This window comes from Tripterygium wilfordii, chromosome 21 (genome assembly GCF_013401445.1).
Source record: "Tripterygium wilfordii isolate XIE 37 chromosome 21, ASM1340144v1, whole genome shotgun sequence".
Classification (NCBI taxonomy): Eukaryota; Viridiplantae; Streptophyta; class Magnoliopsida; order Celastrales; family Celastraceae; genus Tripterygium; species Tripterygium wilfordii.
The window spans coordinates 7,974,349-7,994,607 of NC_052252.1; the positions used below are offsets into that span (position 1 = coordinate 7,974,349).

At 37.1% G+C, this 20,259-nt stretch overlaps 1 protein-coding gene and 1 pseudogene across 1 annotated transcript; one reads left to right on the forward strand and one right to left on the reverse strand.

Moving 5' to 3' along the window:
- The first annotated feature begins 749 nt into the window (after positions 1-749).
- LOC119987851 lies at positions 750-10,650 on the forward strand (annotated as a pseudogene).
- An 82-nt stretch (positions 10,651-10,732) lies between these two features.
- On the reverse strand, positions 10,733-12,559 carry LOC119988610 (mogroside IE synthase-like). Its single transcript, XM_038833710.1, has one exon. The coding sequence runs from the start codon at positions 12,378-12,380 to the stop codon at positions 10,785-10,787; it is 1,596 nt and encodes a 531-aa protein (XP_038689638.1). The 5' UTR covers positions 12,381-12,559; the 3' UTR covers positions 10,733-10,784.
- Between the last annotated feature and the right edge of the window lie 7,700 nt (positions 12,560-20,259).

A 20,259-nucleotide genomic window follows, 5' to 3' on the forward strand; every position in this document is an offset into this window, starting at 1 on the left:
CTTTGTGGCACGCTGGCGTCGGACACCACAGTGTCAACAGCGAAAGCGTTATCGATACGTCAGTGCTTCCACTACTGCGAAAGAAGCTCCATATGGGAGTGGGAGACATTTCTGTTTTTTTTTTAAATTAATTGATTCGGGACCCACTAAATTGACAGAAAAGTTGTCATACTTGTCAAACTACTCTGGGCCACGGTTATCCAAAGATATTTTGTCCAAACTTTTACAATGCACCCCAACAAATGATGTATTAAATGATTTACTTATCAATATTTTTTATTAATATCACAATATAAAATAAAATTCACAACAATATAAATAAAATAAGTAAAATAAAAATTATAAATATATTTTTTTATAATTTTAAGGTAATCATTTTAATTTTGATTTAGAAATATTTATAATTGGTACACAAAAATTATATTTATTATTTTAAATTTAAGATTAAATTTATATAACAAAAGTTAACTTTAATTCAATAATTTTTCCGTTAACGTCAACTTTTAGTTCACCAAACACCTCACAACATATCTCACAACTTTAAGCTCAATTTTTTTTTCCTATAATTTTTCCGTTAACAATAAAAATCAATCAAACCGCTTTATCATGCAATGAGGTTTTCATTTAGTTATTTAACACCCCTGTTGGTTCAGCTTCGATTTTTTTTGCTCTTTCTTTTTTTATTCACATTTCGTTTTCATGTGACTTGCGTTTAGTGGAAAGTTTGAGCCGAAGCAGTCCGAGTACTTATGGCAGTTCCATTACTAATGAATATGACAAGTCATAATTATGTTCCTTGGTAATAAAGATATGTGGATTAGCCATTGAGATTCTCTTGACAGGTGGTATTTTTAAGGATTTTTTTGATGCACTTGATAATTTCTCGACAATCAATCGACTGTTTTTTCCTTTAACGAAAGGCTTTTGGACAGTCAGCTAGGATGCTAATGGTGTGTTTGGAAATGGTTTTAGTTTTTTGCTTTCAAAAACTGATTTTAAGATTAGATTTTGAAAACAATTTTAAGAAATAATGATTAAAACAAAATTCATTTGGTAGAGGATTCTGCACGGAGAAAGATGAAAAATGAAAGAGAAAACAAGAAAGAATTTACAAAATTTCAAATAACAGTTTTGGCTTTTTGGTTTTTAAAAACCAAAAACATTTTTCAATTTGACAAAACAGTTTCTAAAAACACTCACCCAAACGAATTTTCAATCCCATTTGAATTTTCAAAACAGAAAACAGTTTTGAAACTGTAACCAAACAGACCCTAAGTATTACGGCAATGCTGAAGTTTACAATATTTTGAAGGCCCGAGGAGCCAAAGTCCCGGTACTTTACCTTTCTCTTTCAGATAACTCAAATTTTATCCTTTTTTTGTTGGCTGCTGTATGTACATTGGTTTAGTCTTTTATGCTATCTTAGAAAACCAGGAGGACACCAATGGCTGTTGCAAATCCTCGCGAAGTTCCAGAGTACGAACTGAATCCATTGGAGCTTCAAGTCCGGAAGTCCGACGTTATCTCCAAGGCATGTCCACTTACTGATGTTGCAGCTAGTAGCTAGCCGTCCCTTTTGTTTAGTAAAAACTAATTGGACAAATCCCTTATTTATTTGTGTTGGGTAATTGCTGTTTTCAGCATTTCTAATGATAGACTTGGGCAACTACATTGAAGGGGCATTGGTGCTTCATAGTCTTTAAGTACTGACAATATACGACAATCATTTCCTAATTACTCTATTTAGGATAGTTTATGGCATATAATGAATTTGCAATGCTAATATCAGGTTTTGCCACATTGTGCTAATGTCGAAGAAGTGTCGCTAACCATGTTCTGGATGTGAACAATGTTAAACCTTTCTTGTCTTCCATTAAAAGTTGCTTTTGATAAGATATTATCAAGAAATTTTCAACAGAATTCTACAATGGTTTGACCCCGTTGAGAGTTTTAATGAACATACATAAAATAATTTTTTTTCCCTTTAGTATGTTTTGACGTTACCTTGAATAATGAATACCACTATAGGATTATATATATGTACTACGGACTTATGGAGTTCAACAATGGAGCAAGGTCTAGTTATCCAGATGACTTTTTCTTTTTTTGTGAAATAGTTGTGGTACTTCATTTTGCATCTTGCATCTTGCAGTTGCATGGAGCTAATTGTTGAATGCTGCGACTTGAAGTTTCTTTCTTCCTCTTTCCAGTGTAATACCTCGTAAAATGTACTTTTTTCATTCTAAATTTACAATCATTGTCTTTGCAGTAGAATGATGATTTCTCTTGCATCTTTATAATGTGTGGGCATTTTGCACTTTGCATTTTCTTAACTGGGAAAGTTACACGACTTTCTTGATCTTCCTCTGAAGTCCTGTCAACTAATTAATCAATGTGAATGGCTAATAGATGCCTCGTATATACTCATCAACAGGGAACATATCAATTGGCTAAATGGAATGGTACAAAGGTTTCTGTGAAGATACTTGATAAGGATGGTTATTCAGACCCTGATATCATGTATGTTCATTAATCATGCCTTTTAGTTTCTTGGATATTCTGTTTTTACTTCTGTAGGTTGCTCAATTCATTAATAATGGACTCCTTTTATTATCCTCTCATTTCATAAAACATCTTTGATACCATTAGTTAAATTATATTTTCTCAATGCCCATTTCATTGGTCACTGTAGTTTCATGTTTTAAAGTCTTTCATTTCATCATGTTCTTACAAGTTAAAATTCATTATTTCATTTCCTTATTGTTTGGTGTTCGGGAAACCCTTTATCCTTCTATCTGCAGGATGCCTGTTTTTATGGTCTTTCCATCTTGTAGTAGAGCATACTTTCTTTGTTTCTGCATCTATTTGTCGCTTGGGAAACCTTGCATCATCCATCTATAATAGCACTGTAGGGGCATGGACTGCATGTGTGAGTGGCACATGCAAAGAGCTAGTAGTCTGATTCTAACTGTAGCTTGGCTTTTCATTAGGGATTAATCGATTCCTGTGCATCAAATTCAGAGCAAAAGCAAAAATGCGTTAAATCGTCCTTCCTTTGATATCTCTTAATGTTTATGGCAAGGAAACATCCTTTTGAGATTCTTTAAGGTGACTACATGTGCACTGAAAATAGCCTACTTTTAAGAATTAATGGATGCATTTTCAGGTTATCCTTTTCCTCCTATTAGACTAGAGAGTACCTATGAGTCGCAAACTCGGAATCTTACGATGGAATGAGAAAGTTATTTTTCTTTCTGGTTGAAATGATTACAGCAATCTGGCCCCAATTTATTGTTATGTAACATTGCCAATTTTTCAGGGTTCTGACGGTTCATGGGCCTTTTTTTGTTTGAACAAAAATATTTTAATTGTTATGGAAGCCACCAAGGGGGTGCCACCTTGGTATTACATCCAGTCATGGACAATATATTAGTTAGATTACATTGAGTAGGGAGTACTCATCCATATCACAAAGCTTTACTCTAACTATGACAATATGACCATCTAAGGCCTACCAAAGTGAGTTTAGATTGCGCATGAGCATATTATGTAACAGCTTTTTGTTATTCAAGGGTCAAGGCAATAGAGATCATGTGACATCCATTTGTTTGCAGTTGGTTTGGTCAATGCCAGCTACGTGGTTGATTGACTTTGGTGTTTAAGTCTCTTGTGAAGATATCCTTTTATAACCATAAAATGAATGACTGAGTCCTTCCTGATCTCCAGAAGAGATTATGTTTGGATTTCAATGAGTTGCAAAACATGACATGTTCTTTTATTAACTTGATTATGTTGCTTCAAATTACATACCAACTCCATATTCTTATTCTCTCCTTTCCCAACAGAAATGCTTTCAAACATGAACTAACGTTATTGGAAAAAATCCGGCAGCCTAATGTTGTTCAGTTTGTTGGGGCTGTTACCCAAAATCTACCGATGATGATTGTTTCAGAGTATCATGCAAAAGTAAGCAAGCCTCTTTCTCTCAAACCCATCCAGAATGGCAGAATCCCCCACTCTCTCCTCCTGTATATTTACATTTTCTTTAGTACTTTTGTTAAGGTAAATATTAAATATCATGTGGCAGAGTTGACGCTATGCTGAAGTACATACATATTTTGCAGATAGTTCCTTCCTTGGATTGGTCGACTTTTTCCATGAAGCAGATGTTGGTAGCCGGAATTCTTCATTGTATTGACTTGATCTATTTACATTCTTGCAAGGTGACTTGGGAAGCTATCTTCAAAAGAAAGGGTGACTCTCACCATCTAAAGCTTTAAGATTTGCTCTTGACATAGCCAGGCATGTGCAGTTTCTCGAATCTATAAGCTTATTTCTGCATGGGTATGGACTAAAAATTTCATGCATGGATGCTAAAGACGCTTCTGCCCTTGCTGATTCTCTAGATGTGCTTATAGTTCTTTCAATGTGCATGTAGAGTCATCCTAAGGATGTTTTGAAGTTCTAGTAGCTCTATTTGGGTTTTCTGGCAGAAGTCTACAGATTTTAACTTCCTAAAGAGATTTTGGTAAACTTCTTGTTATCAGGGGCATGAATTATCTTCACGAATGTAAAGCCGGATCCAATCATTCACTGTGATTTAAGGTCAAAGTAAGATAATTATATGCAAAAGTTGATCTGATTCCAAAACGAAGTGCAATATTTGCTTTTACCTAAATTCATTTCGAATGAACTGTTCTTTAATATTTGCAATTTTGGTAAGGTGTCAGAAATATTTTGCTGGATAGTGGAGGGCAGTTGAAGGTAGCTGGATTTGGTGTGATAAGGTTGTCAAAAATCTCGCCTGACAAAGCAAAGCTAGCGCAACCAATTTCACAAATTGACCATTCAAATAAGTAATCAAAATCACTCAACTGAATGTTTCTTATGTAAACATCCCCTTTAATGCTCAGCGTTAAGATTGGTGGGGGCTAATTGTACCCCTCATTTTCCCATTCACACCCCAACACCAAACACAGCCTTAAAATATTCTTTTGCACCCCAAGTAATCCCTTTACACCAACACCACCACCAATTCTTACTGTAAGAAAGTATGGAGAGGGTGTCCAAATCAACATATACCCCTTCTCTCCTCCAAATCAACATCTGTAACGAAATCACTCCTCCATCCTTAGGGTCCAAATCAACATCCGGATCTTATAACTCTGGTTCAAAATCTTACAGAACTGAGAGACCTTCATCTTGATGGCATCAATACATCTAGAGCAAGGGTCTTGAGGATATGAGAGGCGGAAAGGGAGTTAGAGGGAGATCTGGCTTGGCTAAGAGTTGTGCGCAGCTTGTTGAAGGTCTTGCGATGAATAGCTGAACATAAATTGAAACATGTTCAGGTGAAGCTTGCCATGGAGGTGTGGAGGGGAGGAAGTGAAAGGAGGAGTTGATGCAAGAAGCGGAGGTGGAGAGGGGGAGAGAGAGAAGGGATCGTGCTGCTAAAGGGTAAAGTCTAGGAGGGAAAGAAGACCATGTTTGGAATGTGTTGTAAATTGGGGTTTAATAGGAAAAATGTGGGGTGCAAATAGTCCGAACAGTTAAGATTACTTACTTTGCTATTTAACCCAATAAGTTGACTTGTTGAGTTGGAGATTTTCATATCATTTATGCATATTCTAACACTCTCCCTCATGTGTGGGTCGGGCAATCCAACGGCCCAACACGTGCACAGCAAACAAGGCTCAACAGTAGGGCTACTCTCACACAAGGCCCTTACTTGGGGCAACAACAAACACGAACAAAGGCTTAAATCCGAAGGCCCAACACGTGCACAACAAACAAGGCCTAACAGTAGGACTACTCTCACACAAGGCCCTCACTTGGGCAACAACAAACACAAACAAAGGCCCAACAGTAGGGCTACTCTCACACAAAACCCTCACTTGGGGCAATAACAAACATACAAAGGCCCACACTTAGGGAAAAAACAAATGGGGTTTAAATTGCGTAAGCTAAGGTTTGAACCCAAGAAAGCCAAGATCCCCCACTCCGATACCATGTTAAGATTAGTCACTTGCTATTCAACCCAATCAGTTAACTTGTTGGGTTGAGGCCTTGGCATCATTTATACATATTCTAACACTCAATTGTAACTCAAGTGGCCATATCTTTTGAAAATATCTCAATGTTGAATTACATGTGTATAATTATGAAATAGCAAAGGATCTTTCTTCCAGTTTTTTTAATTTTCTTTCACTATTGCATTATACATTTCTTTAATGACACCACCAGTCTGCCACTCCTGTTATAGTGTGCTTCATTTGTACTTTGTGGTATCAGTTCATGCACTTAATGAATGTATAGTCACACTCTGTTTGCTGAATATTAAATGATAATATGTTCAAGTAATGGCATTGCTTTTTTTTATTGTAGACTTGTACTTGGCCCCAGTGATTTTGAAAGATGAAATATTTGATGGAAGTGTCGATGACGATGCATATTCTTTCGGCCTTTTTTTATACGAGGTACCTCTCTTTTCTCAAATTTGTTATTTTGTTACTTTTATTGTGTATCACATACTAACTGTTTACTTATAAGAATAGTTTTACATCCCCGGAAGCAATCTTTCTTCATTTATGTGTCTTGCCTTCTCCTATAGACATACAAATTCACTAGTTTTCCCAAGTGAGACATCAATTATAATTTGCGTTCTTAGTGTAGTTAAAAAAAAAATTAGGTGAGAAAGTAAGTGATCGAACAGGTGATTGTTTCGTTTCCCCCATCACATGGTGATTTGTATTTTGATGGCCCTTTTAATAATGGTGGAATATGCCCTGCAAGCCTTTGCATCTATGCTACTTTTTGTCTATAGGAACTATGTGTTAAGTAATAAATGTACAAAAGTCTACATATAAATAGTGTTGTTATAGATAGATGTATACATATATAAGTGTATATATATGTGTGTGGTACGAAAGTCAAAGTAATAGTAATATGTATATATATATATATTTTGTCTTGATATGAAATTTTTTTCGTGAATTGCAGTTCACTTTTCCTCAAAAGTCCACAAAATACGGCACTCATGAAGCTCATCATTAAATTTACTGATCCTTTTTGAAATTGTCTTGATATGAAATTTTTTTCGTGAATTGCAGTTCACTTTTCCTCAAAAGTCCACAAAATACGGCACTCATGAAGCTCATCATTAAATTTACTGATCCTTTTTGAAAATTTATTGATGAGCTTCACGAGTGCCGTATTTTGCGGACGTTTTGAGGAAAAGTGAACTGCAATTCATGAAAAAAAAATTCATATCAAGACAAAATATATACATACATATATATATACACATATTATTATTACTTTGACTTTCGTGAAAACACACATGTATATATACAACTATATATATATACTTATATATGTATATATCTATCTATAACACTATTTATATGTAGAGTTTTGTACATTTATCACAATATTAACAAAAATAAACAGTTATATTAGGCGACTCAACCAACCACATAAGCATATATATAAAGGTGGGGCAGTGTAAAGCCAACCATAAATATAAATAATATTGTAAAAAAAATAAAATAAATAAATGTTACTGTTAGTGACAGAAATTTAAATGTTAGTAAGTTAATAAGTATTAGTGACAGTTATTATAAACAGATATAGACGGTAGCAGTAGAACCAGTCAATAATATATAGAAAGATGGGGCGGTTAAGCCATCCATAAAAAAAACTGAAAAACTTTCATTAAGGAGGTGTAGTATACTAATATTAATATATATACAAGAGTTGGAAAACAATATATTAAATCAGTCCCCAGCAACGGCGTCAAAAACTTGATGTGATATTTAAGATCCGCTAAAAGTATAACGATTCCAAACCCAAATTATACTCGCAAGTGCACGAATCAATTGTAGTATAGAAGTGGCAAATACGAGTGTCGTACCCACAATGACTAAATATTAAATATATGCAATTTCAACTCTTCGTAAGTATCAATGGAAACAAAATGAATAAAGATTAACACAAATAGACAAACACTAGGGATCCGATTTCACCAACTCTATTGTATTTAAATTATTTAGCCAATAATCATCATTTCATTCATGCATGCCAAAGATCAAGTCCCCTAATTTATGTAATAGTCATGGACATCTGACTTACCACGTCTATTCTCAATTGCAACCATCCATAGGCATATGGATTGGCTAGGACAATCAAGAATGCTTTAGGACCTATGGTAACTTATGTAGCGATCACAAAGATCTTAGCATATGGCATTTATGTCTAAGTAACTCTGGTGTTAACTGCAAGAAGCTGGTCTCAAATTGGACATGGGCATATGTCTCAATTTACATCATGGTAATCAACCCTAGATAGTAGCTAAACATCAGGATTTAATTATCAATACAGAATAGCTAATTGACACTTGGCATAGCATAAACAAACTAACAATTAATCAAACCAAATTTATTTAGATACAATAGAGTGGATCCATCGTTACCCTAGTAAGAATATTAGTTCCTAATACTAGGCTTACACAATCAAGAATTTATCTCACAAAATTCTAGAAAGAATATGTGATAGAATTGCTGTAAAAGAGAAAATGAAACTCAAGAACTCTCTCTCTGATTTTATCTCTCCCTCGCTGATATTTTTTTCTCCTCTTGCTCTTTGTTTTCTCCAGATAAACTCCTCTCTCTTTTTGTCTCAGTGTCTGATCCTTTTATAGAAGTGAAAATTTACTGATCAGCTTCATGAGTGCCGTATTTTGCGGACTTTTGAGGAAAAACTAAACTGCAATTCATGAAAAAAAATTCATATCAAGACAAAATATATACATATAGATACATATATATATATATATATCTATACATATTACTATTACTTTGACTTTCGTACCACACATATATATACAACTACATATATATACTTATATATGGATATATCTATTATACGTAGACTTTTGTACATTTATCATTAAGCACTTGTTTCTTGTACTTTTTTCATTTGTCCTTAGATGATTGAGGGACTGCAACCCTTTCCATCCCAAGCCTCCTGAAGAGGCTCTAAAATTGCTGTGTTTAGAGGAAAAGAGACCACAATTCAAAATCAAATCAAGAAGTTATCCTCCAGATCTAAAAGAGTAAGTTTAGTTTTCGTATATGATATGAGAGTGACTTTGTTTTAGGCTGTCTAGTTTTGTGATCTCACCCAAGGAAGTTCTTAACTTCCTAGCCTTAGATGTTGCTGTGAACGGTGGCTTGAATTTCCATTATAGTATTTATCAGAGTTCATTAAACTGTTAACAAAATCATTATACATAAGTCTGATGTAAGCTTTTGCTTAGTTGGAGGGTATTTGCCTCTTGGAATGATTATTTTGAACTGTAACAGTATTTATGACAAAAAAGGTCTTGGTATGGCTTTTGTTTGTCTTGTGGTTTGCCTTGGGTATGGGTGAAAGGAGGGGATGGGGGTTTTCGTCGATATCGCATTTGTGGGTCGAGACGGTGAGCTTCAAATTGCAAATATTTCTTCATTACATGAGCTTAGCAAAGTGCTGATTCCTTCGCAATCTCCAAATCCCCCTTCGGTGATAGTGCCTTTTCTATTTATTTATACACTTGACTTTGCGGACGGTTTTTCACCATCAAGTTGCTTAAAATTACTAACTGCAAAGAGAACTTTTTCATGGCGATGGCAAAATATGTGATGAATTATGCTACACATTGCTTGTGTCATTACACAGTGAGGTTAAAGTTCTAAAGCTTTCTTGATACTATCTTATGTGCAGGTTGATTGAAGAATGTTGGGATCCAGAACCAGTTGTTAGGCCAACTTTTTCTCAGATCATTGTACGTTTGGACAAAATAGTTGCCAACTGTTCAAAACAGGGATGGTGGAAAGACACTTGCAAGTTTCCCTGGTATGTACTTTTGTCAAATTTCTTCTGAATATTGGATCTCTAGTAGTATAACCCATGTCATTTGAGATACATTTTTGCTCTTAGCTAAGTGTTTGCCAAGGTCATATTAAAACAAAATTCAGTCTACATAAAACTTATTTTCTTTGTTTTAAAATTTTCCCTTCTCGGCTGATGAGCATTCAAGTATATTACAGTCCAGATTTTTCCAATGGAGAAGGTTGAGAGAGTGGTAGTTTTGAAATCTCAATTATGGCTTTTAAATTTGCATGTATTTCTTATACATAAATGTCTTCACTATAAGATGGGATCAGGAGGGCAAGCCAGCAGACTATTAAGCATGAAACTTGTATTTTTTTTTTTGCTGCTCTTAGATCTTCACTTCATAGTAGTTCCAAATTCCAAGGCATTATTAGGTTTAATTTGCTATTCAAGTGGTTACTATTTCCTTTTTCTTTTGCATGTAAACAATGATGCATTCATGTGCAGGAAATAGATCAGGCGCTTGCTAACCTCGGAAGAGAAGATAAGGTCGTGGGATCTTCCACGAACTCAAGTTTCGGAACTTCATATCATAATATTACAAGATGAGTCAAAAGGAATGAGTTTATCCCACATTCTCTGTTCAGCTGGAACCGTTCCTGTGTAAAATTAATCTGTGAGATAGTTCCATTTCCTGTTCAAATCCATGTGCCAAGAAAGGTGAAGAATAATGTACTTATTGCAGCATTCGGAATTCCTAATCTTATTTCCTGACTGTTAATCCAACATGGAAGACCAGACCCTTAAAGCAACTTCTTTTGGCTTTAAAGAGCGCTCGCAATCATTTTGAGCTCCAAATTTGAATAGTAGAAATAGTTTATGAGCAATATAATGTGGATTACATGTTCAGGCTAGTTGTGGATGAGTTTTCTTACAAATTCCTCAATATTCTTGTCAGAGCTTCCTCCTTTGTCCACTGCCTCTCTGGCCATCTCCTTTAATCTCTCAGAGTTTCTTTTCATCTCGAGGCGTCTCTCGCCTTCCATGACTTCCTTTATACACCGTGCTATCTCTTCCTTTTCGACCAACCCTTTTTCATTTACCTGAACTCTTACCCCAACCTGCCACACATCCTTGACAAATTTTGCATTGGTCGGTTGATCCACCCAGTACGGCATTGCCACCATTGGCACTCCCAAGCTCAGTGCCTCAAGCACTGAGTTCCACCCACAATGAGTCACAAAGCACCCTACAGACTTGTGAGCCAAAACTTGTAATTGAGGGCTCCAACTCACTACTAGACCCCTCTCTGTTATCTCCTCTAGGAAACTAGTTGGCAGTTTTTTCACTTCTGATTCTCTGACCACCCATAAGAAGTTGATGTTGCTGTTCTTCAAACCCCAAGCTACTTCTTCCATCTGCTCCGCTCCCACGGTTGCTAGGCTTCCGAATGATACATAAACGACCGAGCCAATTCCCTTGGAGTCCAGCCATTTCAAGCAAGCGTCAGAGTTTGACTTGAACAGGTTGAGTCCATAATCTATGTCGTCTTCTAGCCGCTTGTCCAAGTAAATTGATGGAATTGTTGGCCCTACCGGCTTGATTGGCCATTGCCTTGCCATCCAGCTAACTACCTCATCTTCCAACCCATCAAAAGTGTTCCACAAGAGGAAACTGGCTTTGTGGAGATTCAATAACTGGCCTAGTAGAAGCTTGTGGAGGGCTGGATATGAGCATGGATCGTAAACTAATGATGGTAGGTCATTGGACCTTAACTCTGGCATTCCAGGCAACATCACTTGAGTCTCCTCCAGAGGAAGAGGAAGCTTCAATGTCCCTTGATGGACATGAGCATATATAGCCGTAGCTGCGCAAGATTGGGTGAAAAAGGGAGCTCCTTCAAGGCCTTGAGCTAGAGCCACGTTCATCATCCATGGCATAATGGAGTCATATATCAGAAACTTAGCAGGATATTCAGTTGTCTTCAAATCCTCAATGAGCTTGGCTAAGCTTAGAGAAGTCTCGGTTTCAATACGCTCGAGCGCTTCATCCATGGTCTCTGCTTTGCCTTCTTGGTATCCATCAGAAATGAAGTTAACCTCAACAGGAGAATCAGCTTCTCGACCTTCCATGGAAATGCGAGCGGAGCTTGTGGAGACAAGGGTGATCTTTAGACGCTTTGAGGCTAAGCGTTTGGAGAGTTGGATCATTGGGTTTATGTGTCCTTGTAAGGGAAAAGGGACTAGAAGGACATGAGTTTTACTTGCTCCTCTTTGTTCCTTCTCCATTACTTTCCTCCAATGCTTCCTTTCTTTCTTTCTTTTTTTTTTTTCAGAGCTAAGAGAACAACTATATATCAAATGTTGGGGCACGAAGATTTTCATGGTGCAGAATGTGTGGTGTACACTCAATGTGTTTCGAGATAGAATGTCCCCACGCCCCAGCATCATGATCATGGGCGCGCCTTTTCTGTATAACGGGGCATGCGGGAATTGTATAATGATCATGGGCCAGCCTTTTTTGTATAACAGGACATGCAGGAATTGTACTGTGTACTATTTTGAAGAGTTGTAACTTTGTCGCAACCGGGGTCACGACGCGAACGGTGATAGAGGATGAAAAACGTTTAGAGTTGCCACCAATTGAGTTAAGGTGCAATTGGATACCATAAAGACCTGCGAACCAGAGAAAATGGGTACGGGGATTGAGTGAGTGTGGGGAATGTGTTAGGCACCCCACAACTCCCGTTTGAAAACGATTACCCTAGTTAATTTAATGGTTATCTCATGGAAACTTGCTCTTTGCAAGATATAAATGTTTTGAGAAAAAATTCGTATGAAAAATACTATCAACTTATGATAGTTTTGGAAAAAGTTTGGAATAATACTATCAACTTTTGATAATTTTTTTTTTTGAAAATACACTACCAACTTTTGGTAGGCTTAGGCTTAGCGAAAATACACTACCAACTTTTAATAGGTTTAATGAAAATATAGGTTTAATTTTAAATATCAACTTATGGTATAAATGATCTATTGAGAAAATGTCTCCTATCAATTTAACCTAATATTGTCAACTTATGACAAATTTATGAACAAAATTAAATAAGGTCCATAATTCAAATAAAGAAAACCAACTTATGATTTTCTCAATTGAAATGACCTATATGCAATTTTGAACTCACACATGCATAGTCTATACAAATAAAAATAATCCAAATAATAACTGTCCAAATTATATTTGCCAATATGAATGAATAACCCAACATGAGGGTCAAATATACATACGTAAAATAAAAAAATAATGAATTACAATAACTCAAACAAAATCCCAAAATTGCTCAAGCTTCCATTAACTCCAGCTCAAATAAAATCCAACCCGGTCCTTGTCCAAAATCAAACACAAAATGATCAAAAAATGGATATCCGATTGTAATATCAAACTCTAAATCAGATCAAATACACATATACACATGCATATAAACAAGATTTTTTAATTTCACGACAAACATAACTTTGTTACATATGTCAAAATTTATACTCAAGATTTGTATTCAAGTAGGAACTTAGCCAATGGATATATTCTTCAACAGAACCGATTCATTATTCACCAACACCTCAATGAAATTTCATCACAACCCTCTTTCAATATCAAAGCCAGGTATCAAGACTCCAAACACCACAACAATGTGCAAGACCAAGTTGTTGTGAATTAAGTGGGTGTTTATGGAATATTAAGAATTGAAACGAGTAACAATGAAATCAGAATGAAGAAACAACATTACCATATTACCGATCAGTTGGATAATACATTACCAATGAAGAACAGAAAAGAAGATTGAATGGAAAAGGCCAAGCCCAGAGTAGTCGCTGTCTCCTTAAGACTAAATCGCCTCCCCACCGCCGGTCTGCTTCGAGGAATACAGACGATAGTCTCCCAGGATAGAATGGCCACAGCTCTGCATGGAATGGAAGCTTCACACCGGGCAACTCTCGGAAACAACAAAGGCAGCTCTCAACTCTCTCTAAGAACAAATGCAAATGCTTTTAAGGTGTGTATTGTGAATGGTATGAAGGCCTCTATTTATAGTACTTGGGAGGTATCACTGATTGGACGAAAATGGATTGGAAGCTCATCTACACAGATAATTCCAATATTTCTTGAGAATAATCAAAACACAGAAAATTAATTGAACAGATAAAATTTAATCTGTTTGTTCTACACAGATAAATGTGTAATCTGTTATTTGTTTATCTGTTTGAGCCCCACGGGCTGGGCTGGGCCGAGACAAAGTTTATGGATTGGGCTGGAAGTCTGCTGGCCTGTGGGCCAATCAAGGAAAGGACAGACCTAGACTAATCTGGCCCATCACACACACACGCGCGAACCGAACCGGACCGGCCGGACGGTGGCGGCGCGCGCGCGTGGTCATTTTTGCATAAGGTGCATTCTTTCCCTCCCACAAAAGGTTGGGTGCCCTTGGGCCCAAGCCATTAGTTCAACCCTCACTCCTATAAACAAGAGTTGGTTCACTAAATCCTCCAATGTGGGACCTTTATTCTTCCTCAAACTTAGTCATGCCCAAATGGCTTACTTTGAAATAACATTTCATTCACTATATTCATGGCTTTGAACAAGTGAACACACATGATTATTCTCCACATGAAACTCAATAAATTCATGTTTAGTTCCAACATATCCAATGATTGGATCTCATTTCAATTCATGGTCAAAGACATGAATTTTCAACAATCCCCCACATGAATGAAATGCAGAGATGCTATGCAGACTCGACTTAGAGAGATAGAGAGAGCTTTGGAAAATAGCTGCGTCAGGATAGGTAGCTTTTGACTTTGAACCTTCCCTAGTAAAATATCATCGGGTTTATTCGCTAACCAGTGAACGCGATGTCTTGAACTATTCAGCTTTTGTATAAACCAAGACAACAATATTTACACAGTTTCTTTTCCACCATCATTGGTCCCTTTTACATTCTGTCCATTTTGGCCCTGGACATGCCTGGTAATTCATGAGTGCTCTAGAGAGATTAGTCCTATCACTCTCATAGAAGCGCCCCTTCACACTCATATAGGTGATTTCTTGTTAGAAGTATCCTGCCATACTTCAGTTGAATTTTCAACGTACAAGAATCATTAAAATCATAGATTATCCTGAACCCATGACAGGTATCACCATCTCATCATAGGAAAGAGTTAGGAATAAATTCCCTAGTGATTACTTTAAGTTCCCCCACAATTCGGTTGTCCTATTGAACCTAGATCTTGGGATCTCCAATCAGCTAGGTTGGGTTGCCAGTGTGGCAGAGCTTTAGGTTATGGACTTTAAACCCATTCCCCTCGATGAATTATATACTTGATCTCTAGTCAAGCCTTTTGTCAAAGGATCAGCAATGTTGTCCTTTGATTTAACGTAATCAATGGATATAATTCCATTTGACAAAAGCTGTCTTACGGTCTTATGTCTACGACGAATGTGTCGAGACTTACCGTTGTATATTTTATTTTGTGCCCTTCCTATTGCAGACTGACTGTTGCAGTGTATGCAAATAGCCGACACAGGTTTTGGCCACAAAGGAATATCCTCCAAAAAATTACGAAGCCATTCGGCTTCTTCTCCAGCTCGATCTAGTGCTATAAACTCAGATTCCATAGTAGATCTAGCTATACACGTTTGTTTCGAGGATTTCCACGATATAGCTGCACCACCAAGTGTGAAGACGTATCCACTAGTGGATTTAGCATCTTCCGAATCTGAGATCCAATTCGCATCACTGTAACCTTCAATTACAGGTGGATATCTTGTGTAATGTAGTCCATAATTAGTTGTGTACCTCAGATACTTAAGGACTCTAGCTATTGCTTTCCAGTGATTCTCTCCAGGATTACTAGTGTACCGACTTAGCTTACTAACTGAGTAAGCAATGTCCGGACGAGTACAATTCATTAGGTACATTAGGCTACCAATGATCCGTGAGTACTCCAATTGAGATACACTAGGACCTTCATTCTTTTTGAGATGAAAATTCACGTCTACAGGTGTTCTCGCTGTGGTACTGTTATCTTTGTCAAATCTATTGAGCACCTTTTCAATGTAGTGTGACTGAGATAACGCGTAACCATCCATTGTTTTGGTAATCTTGATTCCAAGAATGACATCTGCAAGACCTAAGTCTTTCATGTCGAATTTACTTGCTAATAATTTCTTAGTAGCTTTAACAATATTATTATCACTACCAATGATAATCATATTGTCCACATATAAGCAAATAATGACATAGTCTGATGATGTGTTCTTCATATACACACATTTGTCACATTCATTAATGTGAAAGCCATTTGACATCATCACTTGGTCAAATTTTTCATGCCATTGTTTTGGAGCTTGCTTTAGTCCATATAGAGACTTCACAAGTTTGCATACCTTCTTCTCTTTTCCTGGAACCACAAACCCTTCGGGTTGCTCCATGTAGATTTCTTCATCTAAATCACCATTCAAGAATGCCGTCTTCACATCCATTTGATGGATTTCTAGATTGCGTAATGCTGCAAAGGCTATTAGAAGCCTTATAGACGTTATTCTTGAAACAGGGGAATAGGTATCAAAATAATCTACTCCCTCTATTTGTTTGTAGCCTTTAACTACAAGTCGAGCCTTGTATTTATCAATTGATCCATCAGCCTTCATCTTTCTTTTAAAGACCCACTTCGAACCCAATGGTTTACTTCCAGGAGGTAAATCCACTAGTTCCCAGGTGTGGTTTTGAATGATGGACTCAATTTCACTGTCTATTGCCTCCTTCCATGATGGAGCTTCAGGGGTAGACATTGCTTCCTTGAAGCTTTGAGCTTCCTTTTCTACCAAGAATGATAGAAAGTCAGGACCAAAAGAAGTAGAAGTCCTTGTTCTTTTACTTCGTCTTGGTTCTTCTTCAACATTTTGATGTGAAGTTCCTTCTTCCTCATTTTGAGTCACAGCTTTATGAGTTCGTTTAAGAGTGCTCATTTCATGTGTACTTTTGTGAGGAAACACATTCTCAAAGAATGAAGCATTTCTAGATTCAATAATCGTATTCTCACGTACTTCAAAATTTTCTCATTTATGAACTAGAAATCGATATGCACTACTGTTGTGAGCATATCCAATAAACACGCAGTCGACCGTTTTAGGTCCTATTTTGATCTTTTTCGGATCAGGGATTGCAACCTTTGCCAGACAGCCCCACACTTTTAAGAATTTGTAGGAAGGTGCTCGACCTTTCCACAATTCATATGGAGTTTTATCCATCTTCTTGTGAGGTATCTTATTCAGAACGTAATTTGCGGAAAGCAAGGCTTCCCCCCACAAATTCTGGGGTAAACCAGAACTTATTAGCATTGCATTCATCATTTCCTTTAACGTTCTATTTTTCCAGAGTAGTCTCTGTCTCCTTAAGAGTAAATCGCCTCCCCACCGCCAGTCTGCTTCGAGGAATACAGACGACAGTCTCCCAGGATAGAATGGCTACAGCTCTGCACGGAATGGAAGCTTCACACCGGGCAACTCTCAGAAACAACAAAGGCAGCTCTCAACTCTCTCTAAGAACAAATGCAAATGCTTTTAAGGTGTGTATTGTGAATGGTATGAAGGCCTCTATTTATAGTGCTTGGGAGGTATCACTGATTGGACGAAAATGGATTGGAAGCTCATCTGTTTGTTCTACACATATAAATGTGTAATCTGTTATTTGTTTGAGCCCCACGGGCTGGGCCGGGCCGAGACAAAGTTTATGGATTGGGCTGGAAGTCAGCTGGCCAATCAAGGAAAGGAAAGACCTAGACTAATCTGGCCCATCACACACACACGCGCGAACCGAACCGGCCCGGCCGGACGGGCGGCGGCGGCGGCGCGCGGTCATTTTTGCATAAGGTGCATTCTTTCCCTCCCACAAAAGGTTGGGTGCCCTTGGGCCCAAGCCATTAGTTCAGCCCTCACTCCTATAAACAAGAGTTGGTTCACTAAATCCTCCAATGTGGGACCTTTATTCTTCCTCAAACTTAGTCATGCCCAAATGGCTTACTTTGAAATAACATTTCATTCACTATATTCATGGCTTTGAACAAGTGAACACACATGATTATTCTCCACAAGAAACTCAATAAATTCATGTTTAGTTCCAACATATCCAATGATTGGATCTCATTTCAATTCATGGTCAATGGATATATTCTTCAACAGAACCGATTCATTATTCACCAACACCTCAATGAAATTTCATCACAACCCTCTTTCAATATCAAAGCCAGGTATCAAGACTCCAAACACCACAACAATGTGCAAGACCAAGTATCAAAACCGAACATTAAATCCCAATATCACAGGATGTATTAGCACACTGTATGAACCTGATTTTAAAACAAACATCAAATACATGCAGCATATTGGCACACTATATGAACCCAATTATGAACAAACCAAACCTCAGCACCATATATTAAGTCGGAAACATCATACTAGGAGAGTGTATACTATTGCTTTCTCAAAAGTAAAACCGAGGAGATGCAGAGATGGAAGTTGAAAGATACAACCAGAAATATAACCCTAGAGAGATGCAGAGAACCATAACAAATGGCAAAAAAAAAATATATATATATATATATATATAGGAATTCTCAACATAAGGGTCTAACGTAAGGGTGTAAAATAAGGCTTGTGGTCCCGAGAAATGGACTTTTGGAATTTTTAATTTTTAATTTTTGATTCTTGTATTTTTGAATATTTTTTATTTTTTACTCATTTTTGCTTTTATTAATTATTCTTCAGCCAGATGAAAACTAGTTACTACAGCTGCCCTCCTTTGTTTGTCTTTTATGAAATAAAGGGCAAACAAAGGTGTAGTCAACCGAGTTTCGTACGGAAAAACTTTAAAAGGTAATGTGCGGGATCACTATGGTCATTCCCAGCTTTGCATGTAAAAAGAAAATGCAAGGAATCTGTGGGCCATTCCCAGCTTGGCCTGTGAAAGCTTAAAATACAATGCACGGGATCTGTGGGCCATTCCCGGCTTGGCCTGCAAGAAAAGAAAGTGCATGAGATCTTTGGGTCATTCCCAGCTTGGCCTGTAAACGCTTAAAATAAAATGCACAGGATTTGTGGGTCATTCCCGGCTTGGCCTACAAGAAAAGAAAGTGCATGGGATCTTTGGGCCATTCCCAGCTAGGCCAAAAATGTTTAAAAATCCCATTTGGAGTGGGTTTTGATAATTTTGAAGAATGTGTGCTCGGAATCACTGTGGTCATTCCCAACTTGGCCAAAAATGTTTTAAAATCTCACTTGGAATGAGTTTTGATCATTTTTAAAAATGTTTGCACGGGATCACTGTGGCCATTCCCGGCTTGGCCGAAAAAGATTTTTTGTTTGAGAAAAATATTTTTTTGCAGATGATGTTCAGGAGTTTTTGTGATCTCACCTTAACATAAAGATATTTCAAGCAAGTGGCATGCGTCTGATTTGAAGAGAATGACTCCATCAATACTGTATCTTTTCATAAACCTGCCATTACACAAATGACAAATAGTATGCAGCGATGATGCATGCAATGACCTATTTTGTTCAAATATGAATGCATTATTAATGAATGAATGCATGTTTTCTCAAGGTTTTACCATCCTCAAGCACGCGTACAGTTGCGAATTGCTAGACCAAATCTACTTCCTTGTAAGGTTTGACTTTCTGACTCATTGAGCTTTCAATGCATCCTCTCTATTCTGATTTATAAAGGCACTCATTCATTCCGAAAACCAACTCTGGAGCTATCTCTTTTCCTTTTCCTTGCTTACTTCCATAATCAATTATTTTTCCCAAAATTTTGTATATGAGCCCATTTCTGAATTCAAGCCTGCCGGTTCATCTAAATTTTCATTATTCATTTTGCCGCATGCACCTTAAGAATGTGATCTTCTCTTTCCTGCTAATGCTTACCTCGGCTATAGGTTTTTCATTCAGCTCCTTTCCAGCTTAAGATGCCAAAATCCAATCAATTTCCTGTCAAAAGTAATGCCCCAATGCACTCATTATATTTCCTATCAAAACTTTGTCAATGATAAACTCAATAGTATGGCCATGCATGCCAATTACTGCAAGCAAATGATAAATTTTTTTTGAGTATGAAATGAGAATTGAATCGGGATATGGAAAAGGTCACAATAAGTAACAAAACCAAAGAAATGAATGTCCTCACAATTTTTATTGAAAAGGATGGGTGACAATCGAAAAACCTTTAGACGAAGATATGTACAAGAACGTAGAGAAGTCAAAGGAAGGAAGGACAAACCGTACATCTCCAAGATGAAATATGTGATAATTCAAAGATTGCACCAAAACTCGCCC